The sequence below is a fragment of the Cydia amplana genome, chromosome 17 (assembly GCF_948474715.1).
Source record: "Cydia amplana chromosome 17, ilCydAmpl1.1, whole genome shotgun sequence".
Lineage (NCBI taxonomy): Eukaryota > Metazoa > Arthropoda > Insecta > Lepidoptera > Tortricidae > Cydia > Cydia amplana.
Genome location: NC_086085.1, coordinates 16,069,594 through 16,082,469, shown reverse-complemented (window position 1 = coordinate 16,082,469; position 12,876 = coordinate 16,069,594). Strand labels below are relative to the sequence as shown.

General features: G+C 45.3%; 1 protein-coding gene across 1 annotated transcript in view; it reads left to right on the top strand.

Annotated features, from left to right (window-relative positions):
• The window catches only part of LOC134656113 (serine/threonine-protein kinase D1), a 136,637-nt gene extending 125,899 nt beyond the window's left edge, over positions 1-10,738 (top strand). Inside the window, exons 11-19 of the mRNA XM_063511633.1 lie at positions 41-152; positions 2,556-2,688; positions 4,176-4,364; positions 5,539-5,690; positions 6,456-6,686; positions 7,016-7,199; positions 7,850-8,032; positions 8,671-8,875; positions 10,660-10,738. Of these exons, the coding sequence (XP_063367703.1) occupies positions 41-152; positions 2,556-2,688; positions 4,176-4,364; positions 5,539-5,690; positions 6,456-6,686; positions 7,016-7,199; positions 7,850-8,032; positions 8,671-8,875; positions 10,660-10,738 (1,468 nt within the window). The remainder of the gene's footprint in view (positions 1-40; positions 153-2,555; positions 2,689-4,175; positions 4,365-5,538; positions 5,691-6,455; positions 6,687-7,015; positions 7,200-7,849; positions 8,033-8,670; positions 8,876-10,659) is intronic.
• Positions 10,739-12,876: the final 2,138 nt, after the last annotated feature.

The following is a 12,876-nucleotide window of genomic DNA, read 5'->3' as shown; positions in this document are numbered from 1 at the left end:
GCAGGTGAGAGCTCTGACCTTGCAGCTCGTCCTCGCCCAGCGCCAACATCCCGCTCATGAGGATCGTGCAGAGCGTCAAGCACGCCAAGAAGAGGACCGGCCAGAGCATCAAGGAGGGCTGGCTCGTGCACTTCACCAACAAGGACAAGCAGGTGAGAGCTCTGACCTTGCAGCTCGTCCTCGCCCAGCGCCAACATCCCGCTCATGAGGATCGTGCAGAGCGTCAAGCACGCCAAGAAGAGGACCGGCCAGAGCATCAAGGAGGGCTGGCTCGTGCACTTCACCAACAAGGACAAGCAGGTGAGAGCTCTGACCTTGCAGCTCGTCCTCGCCCAGCGCCAACATCCCGCTCATGAGGATCGTGCAGAGCGTCAAGCACGCCAAGAAGAGGACCGGCCAGAGCATCAAGGAGGGCTGGCTCGTGCACTTCACCAACAAGGACAAGCAGGTGAGAGCTCTGACCTTGCAGCTCGTCCTCGCCCAGCGCCAACATCCCGCTCATGAGGATCGTGCAGAGCGTCAAGCACGCCAAGAAGAGGACCGGCCAGAGCATCAAGGAGGGCTGGCTCGTGCACTTCACCAACAAGGACAAGCAGGTGAGAGCTCTGACCTTGCAGCTCGTCCTCGCCCAGCGCCAACATCCCGCTCATGAGGATCGTGCAGAGCGTCAAGCACGCCAAGAAGAGGACCGGCCAGAGCATCAAGGAGGGCTGGCTCGTGCACTTCACCAACAAGGACAAGCAGGTGAGAGCTCTGACCTTGCAGCTCGTCCTCGCCCAGCGCCAACATCCCGCTCATGAGGATCGTGCAGAGCGTCAAGCACGCCAAGAAGAGGACCGGCCAGAGCATCAAGGAGGGCTGGCTCGTGCACTTCACCAACAAGGACAAGCAGGTGAGAGCTCTGACCTTGCAGCTCGTCCTCGCCCAGCGCCAACATCCCGCTCATGAGGATCGTGCAGAGCGTCAAGCACGCCAAGAAGAGGACCGGCCAGAGCATCAAGGAGGGCTGGCTCGTGCACTTCACCAACAAGGACAAGCAGGTGAGAGCTCTGACCTTGCAGCTCGTCCTCGCCCAGCGCCAACATCCCGCTCATGAGGATCGTGCAGAGCGTCAAGCACGCCAAGAAGAGGACCGGCCAGAGCATCAAGGAGGGCTGGCTCGTGCACTTCACCAACAAGGACAAGCAGGTGAGAGCTCTGACCTTGCAGCTCGTCCTCGCCCAGCGCCAACATCCCGCTCATGAGGATCGTGCAGAGCGTCAAGCACGCCAAGAAGAGGACCGGCCAGAGCATCAAGGAGGGCTGGCTCGTGCACTTCACCAACAAGGACAAGCAGGTGAGAGCTCTGACCTTGCAGCTCGTCCTCGCCCAGCGCCAACATCCCGCTCATGAGGATCGTGCAGAGCGTCAAGCACGCCAAGAAGAGGACCGGCCAGAGCATCAAGGAGGGCTGGCTCGTGCACTTCACCAACAAGGACAAGCAGGTGAGAGCTCTGACCTTGCAGCTCGTCCTCGCCCAGCGCCAACATCCCGCTCATGAGGATCGTGCAGAGCGTCAAGCACGCCAAGAAGAGGACCGGCCAGAGCATCAAGGAGGGCTGGCTCGTGCACTTCACCAACAAGGACAAGCAGGTGAGAGCTCTGACCTTGCAGCTCGTCCTCGCCCAGCGCCAACATCCCGCTCATGAGGATCGTGCAGAGCGTCAAGCACGCCAAGAAGAGGACCGGCCAGAGCATCAAGGAGGGCTGGCTCGTGCACTTCACCAACAAGGACAAGCAGGTGAGAGCTCTGACCTTGCAGCTCGTCCTCGCCCAGCGCCAACATCCCGCTCATGAGGATCGTGCAGAGCGTCAAGCACGCCAAGAAGAGGACCGGCCAGAGCATCAAGGAGGGCTGGCTCGTGCACTTCACCAACAAGGACAAGCAGGTGAGAGCTCTGACCTTGCAGCTCGTCCTCGCCCAGCGCCAACATCCCGCTCATGAGGATCGTGCAGAGCGTCAAGCACGCCAAGAAGAGGACCGGCCAGAGCATCAAGGAGGGCTGGCTCGTGCACTTCACCAACAAGGACAAGCAGGTGAGAGCTCTGACCTTGCAGCTCGTCCTCGCCCAGCGCCAACATCCCGCTCATGAGGATCGTGCAGAGCGTCAAGCACGCCAAGAAGAGGACCGGCCAGAGCATCAAGGAGGGCTGGCTCGTGCACTTCACCAACAAGGACAAGCAGGTGAGAGCTCTGACCTTGCAGCTCGTCCTCGCCCAGCGCCAACATCCCGCTCATGAGGATCGTGCAGAGCGTCAAGCACGCCAAGAAGAGGACCGGCCAGAGCATCAAGGAGGGCTGGCTCGTGCACTTCACCAACAAGGACAAACAGGTGAGCTGTGACTATGTCTGATGTCATTTCTCATTTCAGTATTATTGACGGACTAACTGAGTCCACAAGTTTCACAACCATAGACAGAGAAATCGGTCGCAGGACGATAATTTCTGCCGACGCCAATTCTTCCACTCTCCACTTCAGCTGGAACGATTTATGTAAATGTTTGTGTGTTGACAGATCAAGCGGCATTATTGGCGACTGGACAGCAAGTCAATAACACTGTTCCAGTCGGACCAGGGCTCCAAATACTACAAGGAGATACCGCTCAACGAGATCTTAGCTGTCGACACCGCACGGACACTGCACTCAGGTCTGCATTTTATTTTATTTTTTACCTTTCATTTACAATCTTCTTGTGAATGAAAGTATCATATCACTGGTAAATATCACAGTCGCTTTTCGGTAAAGGAAAACATCGTGAGGAAACCGGACTAATCCCAATATGGGCCTAGTTTACCCTCCGGGTTGGAAGGTCAGATGGCAGTCGCTTTCGTAAAAACTAGTGCCCACGCCAATTACTGGGATTAGTTGCCAAGCGGACCCCAGGCTCCCATGAGCCGTGGCAAAATGCCGGGACAACGCGAGGAAGATGATGACCTTTCATTCACAATCTTCTTGTGTTGATCTCATTATCAGATTTCAGAAACCTCCTTTATGTAACCTTTCTATCTTTTGTTTCCGAAAGAAAATGCTACGCTGCTGGGACGCATCTTTCTAGGAAAAATAAACGATTAGAGCGGTAAGACTAATATGACATGTGATGCATTTAATTTACCAAGGATACCGCGATATATTTTAGATACACTTTTGTGGATTAAGGAGACCTCGATTCTTACCAAAGCGTTATAAAGGTTGGACGATACCCCAAACAATGGTGAGAGAGGTCTGTTAAACTAGTAGTTCGCCCCGAACTGAGAACTCGCGTTTCGCATAGAACTGTAGTTTAATTAATGGTAAATTAAAAAAAAATATATAAATGTGTAAGCCGAGCACTTTCATTTGATACCAAACTCGACCATACTTTCTTGCAAAAAAGATGACCAGAATAGCAAGACCCCTCTCAAATTGCTTTTTGGCCTTCTAAGCTCTTCTAGCTCAATAACCCCTTGAGCGAGCCTGCTCATAATTTAATGACTAAAATATAATGCCCTCAACTACACGTTTACCCAATTTCATTGAAATTAGAACAAATTTACTTAAGTTATTGTGTATCAAACTATCCTCTGATAGTTCAGCTTAAAAACATTGAAATGCCGGGACGTGCCCCTAGCCAGCCGCGTGTCCCAAGTCGAATGTAAGAACTTCGCTTCGCTTCGCTCGCTCGTTCGATAATAAGAAATTAACTAGTAGTTCGCCCCGAACTGAGAACTCGCGTTTCGCATAGAACTGTATTTTAAATTAAAAAAATATATAAATGTGTAAGCCGAGCACTTTCATTTGATACCAAACTCGACCATACTTTCTTGCAAAAAAGATGACCAGAATAGCAAGACCCCTCTCAAATTGCTTTTTGGCCTTCTAAGCTCTTCTAGCTCAATAACCCCTTGAGCGAGCCTGCTCATAATTTAATGACTAAAATATAATGCCCTCAACTACACGTTTACCCAATTTCATTTAAATTAGAACAAATTTACTTAAGTTATTGTGTATCAAACTATCCTCTGATAGTTCAGCTTAAAAACATTGAAATGCCGGGACGTGCCCCTAGCCAGCCGTGTGTGCGTGTCCCAAGTCGAATGTAAGAACTTAGCTTCGCTTCGCTCGCTCGTTCGATAATAAAATCGTATTGTTCCACAGACGTGATGCACTGCTTCGAGATCCGCACAGCGAACGTGGACTACATGGTGGGCGTGGACCCGGTGGGCGCCGGCGCGGGCCTCGCGCTGCCGCCGCCCGAGTCCGGCGTCGGCGCCTACCTCGCGCGCTCCTGGGAGACCGCCGTGCGCCACGCGCTGCTGCCCGTCACCGCCGTGCGCCGGCACGACCGTGAGTCACCGCCATACCCCGCAACGGAGCTAGCAAAACCGTAGCATATGACAGTTTTGTGTCAGGGTTGGCGATTATGATGAACCATTTTGCTTTAACTTTATTGTATGTAAGATTAGTAAAATTGATCGGGAACCGTCTTGACCCTCTTCCGATATAACACGGTTTAATTTACTGTCAAATAATATAAATTAACAGGTCAATGTCAATATTAGGTGCGTTTCAATGTATCTGTTATTTTGTTTATAAAATCACGTTTTTCTTTCGCATTCTTTCAAATATTAACATGGAATTTTCATTGCTTGAAAATATTGGTGTGTTTGAAAACAAAGAAAAAATATGTTTTGTACTTTAGTTTATGCGTAGTAGTGATAACCCTGACGTATAACTGCTACAGATTTGCTAGCTCGGTTGCGAGGTATGGTCACCACCGATACTACCCGGCAACTTCACGAGCGTTAAGAGCCAACAGGAGTGGTCATTTCTCCATACAAACGTACTCGCCTGTTTCCTCCGTGGGTTTTGAAGCTAGAGCGATGATTTTTTCAACACGGATTAATATTGTCAATATCTGTGTCGGACCGTTTTGCTTTTTTTGATATTTTTGTTTTTTAAGGCGCTAGAGCCCTTCAAAAATGGCCAAAATGGTCTAATTGAATATACCGCAATGAGAGGCGTGGTATTCGAAACTGATATCGATTAGCCAAAAAATCAAAACGGTCCGACACAGATAATTTCATAATCATTTAGATTCCCAAATTTGGTTACGATTGGTTAGGTTTTGGAGCAGGAAACAGTCGAGTACGAAACCTCGATTTGTGAGATTTTTACGTAGGATTTTTCGCCTTGTCCTTATCGCACTAGTTTTAGGAGCCGCTTCCGTTAGCGAGACGGGTATATTTACCTAAAATATTTAAATCTCAGCTCCTGTTTCGTCTTAATCTCAGGCTACAAAGAGAACCAATTAATGATCCTTTAATGCCTCTCATGCCCCACGTTGGGCGCCAATTTTACAGGCCGGTGGGACAAGGTAGTTCTTGTGGCCAAAATTGAAATTAATAATATGACATACCACTTAACAGAGCGCTCTTGTGCTCCCGATCAGTTCGTATTCTGTGGGAAGCTTAACGAATCACATTTTTTTATATATATCAAAATCAAATATAATTTATAGCGGAAGCATCGTCGTCAACGGAGCCGGCAGAGCGCGGCGCGGAGATGGCGCAGGTGTACCAGATCCACCCGGACGAGGTGCTCGGCTCCGGGCAGTTCGGCATCGTGTACGGCGGCCTGCATCGCCGCACGCAGCAACCCGTCGCCATCAAGGTATCCACACTAAAACCTGAGCACGACCTCTATGGGTTTATAAGCTAAGGAAGCTGGAAGGTGTGGCGTGGCCATGTACCAAATCCACGTGACTAATGCTTCTGAGCTCGCCTGAAGAGTACTGGATGCGATATCTTCGCACTACAAGCCCCACGTTGGGCGCCAAGTAATAAAGGCTCAAATTATAGCTATCGGAAGTCGGCCATTCTAGATAAAAACCAAAGCATGTCACATTATACATTTCCTAACCTAACCCACCTTTTTAACTCTGAGAGTTACGAACACTGCGGCATGAATATTAAATATTAATCACACCGAACGACTTTTTATATGGTAAAATTTAGTTGATATAAATGGTCAAGCAAATCTTGTCAGTAGAAAAAGGCGCGAATTTCAAATTTTCTATGGGACGATATCCCTTCCCGACATATCCCTTTTTCTACTGACAAGATTTGCTTGACCATCTATAAATTACTCTACTCATATCTCGAGGTTTTGTATTGCGGTGTCCAGACGGGATGATTAAATCGATCGATTTGATCAGAAATTAAATTGGCGTCAATCTCCAATTTAATCACCAATTTAAGATTTATGGTGATATTTGAGAGATTATTGGCGTTTGCGTCCGTACGGCCTGATTTGATCGGGCAATTTAATCAGATTGGCGAAGAATGGGCCTCGACTGGACTGGACACGCCTTATAGCACAGCCATACTTGTAGCTCTAGACAAATTTCCTAAAGTAATCCACCGTTTACCCCAACAGGTGATAGACAAGCTCCGTTTCCCGACCAAGCAAGAGGCCCAGCTCAAGAACGAGGTCGCCATCCTGCAGAACCTGTCCCACCCCGGCGTCGTCAACCTCGAGCGAATGTTCGAGACGCCGGAGCGAATATTCGTCGTCATGGAGAAGCTTAGGGGAGACATGCTCGAGATGATCCTTAGTCATGAAAAAGGGCGGCTTACGGAGAGAACTACCAAGTACTTGGTGGCACAGGTGGGAATTGCTTAAAATTAAATCCATTGAACTGAATGAGATGTACATTAGTTGAAAACAGTTTATTTTATATAGCAATTGCTAAAGCGTGATTATATATTAATTACATTTGTCTTCTTCCCGAGTGATTTTTGGTGGTTCAATCGTATTTAGCTGATGTTAGATTAAGGTCTTTGTGTGAACGAACGATGTCCCTCTCTCATCTTTGGGTTTATTCCGGTTGCGTTTCGCACGATCTTAGGCCTTCTCTTGTGAGACTATTGGCCCGTACCATCATTGCCATCCCTCGCAACATTTCTTAAGTATTTTATTTATATTCTTTTACACAGATCCTGGTAGCCCTAAAGCACCTCCACGCCAAAAACATTGTCCACTGCGACCTGAAGCCTGAGAACGTTCTGCTGTCGTCCGACGGCGACCTGCCGCAAGTCAAGCTGTGCGACTTCGGCTTCGCGAGGATCATCGGGGAGAAGTCCTTCCGACGCTCCGTCGTCGGCACTCCAGCTTACCTCGGTAACACTGTCCTATATATTTTCATAGGGAAATTAATTCTTAAACGCGATACATTATTTAGTCCAAACAATTATTTATTTAGCTATAGTTTTGATTTGTTTACTGTATAAACCAAAATAAAAGCTCACATAAAGTGAGGCGAACTTAATCCCCTCATGGGCCACCAACTTTAACTTTAGTATTGTTAGGGCCACTTGCACCATTCACTAACCCGGGGTTAACCGGTTGAACCTGGAGTTACCATGATTACCAGTACAATTTGACACTGGGTTAACGGTTTAACCGGTTAACCCGGGGTTAGTGGGATGGTGCAAGTGGCGCTTAGTCGTACATATCTACAGCAGTGTTCTCGGAAAATTTGCAGGGTGCAATAGCAAAATCTGTGTAAGCTATTCAAACAAGTTTATTAGAAAATAATGTAAATTGCACTGTAAGATGTAAGTAATTATTTTTGAAAAGATGTGTCCCGCCGAGTTTGTTGCCGGTCCCATAATGGGATACCCTTCTCCAATGGAGGGGGGATTTAAATCTTCTCGGGGCAGAGGTGTAGGGTTGGAGCCGGTCTACCTAGCTTTATTTGACGTTCATAAGCGCATTGTAATTATGCCTACTTGAATAAACTATCTTTTATCTTATCTTATCACTTTCAGCCCCCGAAGTCCTGCGGAACAAGGGCTACAACCGCTCGCTGGACATGTGGTCGGTGGGCGTGATCGTGTACGTGTCGCTGTCCGGCACGTTCCCCTTCAACGAGGACGAGGACATCGGCGAGCAGATACAGAACGCCGCCTTCATGTACCCGCCGCAGCCGTGGCGGGAGATCTCCGCCGAAGGTTACACTACACAAGATAAAACATGTTTTCGTACAAACTTACCTCGTTTTTGAGGCTTTCAGTATTTACGTGAGGTGTCCATATCGAAATACTTGGAGCTCACGTGAAAGTTGGATTTTATGAAGTAAATGTACTTTCTGCACCTCTAGCACATGATTGGTGTGACAGTATCTTGCGCGAGAGAGATTGCCCGTCTTTTTCTAACTACATATGTTATTAAAAAAGGGACGGGTAGTCTATTTCACCGCGAGTTACGATCGCGCCAATCATGTGCTAGCCCGGCTGTTACGTTCACCGTAGCGTGCACTAAAGGGACGGTCAGACAGTAGCGATGTGATTGTGGTCGTTTTGGATTTAATCGCAGACACACAATATAATATAAGATATTTTAACGCCGAATACTAAGCGTCGATTTAGACGGCGCGCGAACTCGCATGCGATTTTAGTTACGTTGCGGACTCAATAGGTTACAACCAATTCGGTCGATCGATCAAATACCGCAATGTAATGAAACTCGCATGCGAATTCTCGCACCGTCTAAGCGAGTCATAAGAATGCCAACCCGTGGTCGAGTTTTTCGTGCGTCGCTAGTTTCAATGTTTTACACTTTCGGTCCTAACGTACCTGCTCATTCCCAGCGATCGACCTGATCAACAACCTGCTGCAAGTGAAGCAGCGCAAGCGGCTGAGCGTGGACAAGTCGCTGGCGCACTCGTGGCTGCAGACCGCGCAGGCGTGGGAGGACCTGCGCGCGCTGGAGCGCCGCGTGGGCCGCCGCTACCTCACGCACCCCAGCGACGACCGGCGCTGCGGCGGGGAGGCCGGGGACCAACAGCCGGACCCGTGACTCCGGTCAGTTCCTATCGCTGACAATCCAACATCTAGACTGAGCTTAGGCCAATAGGCTACATGACTAAATTTTTTTTATGATATCAATCGATCGGGTTTGTTTTTAGGATCAAATGTCTATATGGGACCCATTGCATTAAAGTAACACAAAAGTCAGAAATTGTAGTCAAAGGCCGAAATATTTGTTTGGATGAAATGTAAGGAATCGAATGGTACCCTTACTTTTATCGTTTTTGGAAGTTAAAAAAAACTTAAATTTTGAAACTTTCAGGTCCTGTAATTTTGTAATTTTTCAATATTGAATTTAAATATCCACATTATTGTGATAAATTGCTCGTTTGCTATCTATTTTACTAGATTTTGTTATAAAATTCAACATGTGTCATCATCCCTATTCTTTCATGAAACCGATGCTGCCAAAAATACGGGGGTGCGGGGGGACGAGGTGAGCGAATCCCGTGCCGTGATTGGTCCGTTCAAAGACACGGACCAATCACGGCACGGGATTGACTCGAAGATGGAGTAACGCTACCGTATGTGTGGCAGAGGGGGTAGCGCGACTATGCTATGTCTAGAGGTTGGATTGTCTGTGGTTCCTATACTGTCTAATACCTTTAAACGAGCAATTCCTGTTTATTTATTTATTTATTTATATATATATATATATATATATATATAAATATATATATATATAATATTCGGGGATCTCGGAAACGGCTCTAACGATTTCGATGAAATTTGGTATATGGGGGTTTTCGGGGGCGAAAAATCGTTCTAGCTAGGTCTTATCTCTGGGAAAACGCGCATTTTCGAGTTTTTATATGTTTTCCGAGCGAAACTCGGTCACCCAGATATTATCTATACCACCCGAACTCTATTTTTAGGGTTCCGTACCTCAAAAGCAATACACGGAACCCGTATAGGATCACTCGTGCGTCTGTCTGTCCGTCTGTCACGGCCCGTTGTCTCCGAAACTACCGGACAGATTGAGTTGAAATTTGGCACACATATGGAAGTTTGTGACCCAAAAACGGACATGTAACGTAAATAAATGAATTTTAAATATGGAGGCCAGTTTTGATGGGTAAATGAGAAAATTAAAATATAAAGATTTTTAAACTATATCGTGTTACATATCAAATAAAAGAGGTAGTTGTAGGAATCTCAAATATATTTTCTTTATAAATTTAGGATAAATAGTTTAGCAATTATTCAAGAAAATAGGCAAAAAATTACCATTCCCCCCCCCCCCTTATCTCCGAAACTACTGGGTCAACATTTTTGAAAAAATATTGCAAGTATCTTTTTGAAAAGTCTAAAGATTAAGTCAGATCTTCATAGTAAATTTAGTAGCAGGTTTATATATATTTATTGTATACATATACGTATATATTATTGTTGTATATATATTTATTATATCTTCACATTACATTTATATTTGTGCCTATTAATTTTTAAGCATCAAGTTTTAGTGTTCTTTACATACCCCGCACCAACTATGTTTCTCTTTTGGCCTAAAGGTTGACTGGTAGAGAATGCCGTGTAGCATTAAGTCCGCCTTTTGTCACTGTATATTTTTACTGTGCAATAAAGTTTAAATAAATAAATAAATAAAAAATACACAAAATTGTTCTTTACCTATAGATGACAGGAAAACCTATTAGAAATGTGCAGTCAAGCGGGAGTCGGACTTAATGTACGGAACCCTTGGAATGCGAGTCCGACTCGCATTTGGCCGGTTTTTTTTACTAGACTAACCGATCGTCTAATGTCCACAGAGAGAATCCGAAGCGGTCGCGCGGCTGCTTCGTGCGCCTGCGCTGGAGGAAGCTGCTCGTGCGTGTGCGAGTACGGTAAACACACACACACACACACACAGTCACACGGGCGCACCTCCACACGCCCCGTCTGTACCACTTCAAGCGATCACACGAGGGATCGAAAGCTAACTTATTATAACATGCCGTTTCAACCCTTAGCGTTACTCCACGAGCTGATTATATAGGGGTATAACCCATAATGAACGACTTTTACAATGGAACTAACCGACCGAAATCTCAAAAAAACCTTTGGCCAATTTTTGCGCGATTTTCGAGTTGTTCCCAAATCCGTTCAGTACGACCTAAATATTTACGTCTAGAGTATATGATTAAGGGTTTAAAACGACTGTATACTGTGGTAGCAAAGAAGCAAACGGATCCCTTCACTAAAACCTCGCTTAACACTTAGACATACATAATTAACACGTATGACCTCAAACCTGAGCTGCTGTCACGCAACCATATCAGTTAGCTAGGAAACAGATTTTATACGAGTACGCGTATTTAAAATTAAAATCATGGCAGCACTTTTGACATTCGTAACTATAACAAGCCCCATGCAATGTACTTATTTTGACTGTGTGTCAAAAATACGAATGTCAAAACAGGCTATATTAAGAAATATATACTAAGCATTTGAACAAAACTAATTTTGAAACAAGATTTATTGTAAACAATAGCCTCTAGCCGCCCCATACGTCAAACCTTGCCAAGCAAAATGAAATTTTATTTTGTCAACACAAAGTTCAAATTAGAATGGAACAGGAGACCTTTTTATAGGTCTCTGGGCGGCTAGAGAATAGAATAATTATTTATATGAAATTGGTACGCTTGCATTGACAAGTGTATGAAATGAATAACGTTACGTATAGGTATCGACTATGTGAAAGCGGGGCAGTCACATAGACACAGCGTACGCTGCTTAAGATTTCTTCACTGTCTAATAACATGTTTTGTGGACATTTTGAGACTTTTGAGGGCAATGCAAGCGTAGTAATAAAAGGAGTGTACGTTTTAATCGTTTTATACCTCAACTATAACAAATCGTTTTAAAATTTAATGTTGTTCTTAACTGCATTCCTAAATAAGTAGCTGTTTTAATTTTAACAATAGGATTAACTGTTTCGTTTTACCGTGTAATTTATTTAAATGAGCATTTCAATAATATTTTTTAGACGTAAGTATCAATGTTGACGTAAGAACAAAATGTTTTGTTGTGAACAAATAGTTTATGCATATTTTTACACTGTTACAATTTAGTTTCTATAAAGGGTCAGGTGAAAGTCGATTTTAATTAATGTGTGACAGAGATCATTTTACAATGGCATGTTGTCGCCAATCGCTCTTATCGTAGTCAATTTGTTGAGTGAAGTGTATGCGTGTCGTATTTCGCTGTCGCTCGGTTTGTCACTTGGACCTAAATAGACGTTAAGCCCCATTGAGACGGCTCAAGAACTTGCAAGCAATATTCGATACATTGGTAACTACAGGGTACTTATCAGATATATCGGAGCCGCCGAGTTGCTCAAAAATATCTAAATACGCACTCCACCGCCTTGACAATAGAGGCGTGTGCAAATATTTGTGACCACCTTGGCCAACTGTACATATCTGATGTACAAAGAATTCAGTCGATCGACCTAATATCGCAAAAACTAAAATTGTATGCAAGTTCTTGAACCGTCTAAATGGGGCTTTAGGCGTGGGTTTCCCATTGACGCTGTTTACAAAATACAAGAAAGATATATATTTCTTGCGTGCGGATCAGCGAAGGACCAGTGCCTTACCACGGACAACTAAGTTACAATAAATAATTCAAACGCCCGGCGTTGAACAATATTTCTTAGTTTACTTTACTAGATTGACAATGTACCTGTTGCGCTGGGCAGCGCCATCTAGGTCAGCTATCAGTATCACTGACATATAGTTTATATTTTTGACGTAATACGTCTGTCGTTCAGAATAAAAATGTTGTCTTTAAAATCCATGGCGGCTGCTCTATAAAGGCTCCAAGTGACTATAACCGACCTCTTCATTAAATCTCTCGGTGTATGTGTGCTCTTATGGTCTACTCTGTACTGTAATGTTTCTACTCACTCTTTAAATTAAGTCCTATTTATAAGGTCTATCCTATTTCTAAGACAGTACCATGCCAGAGATCAGTTCTACACTAGT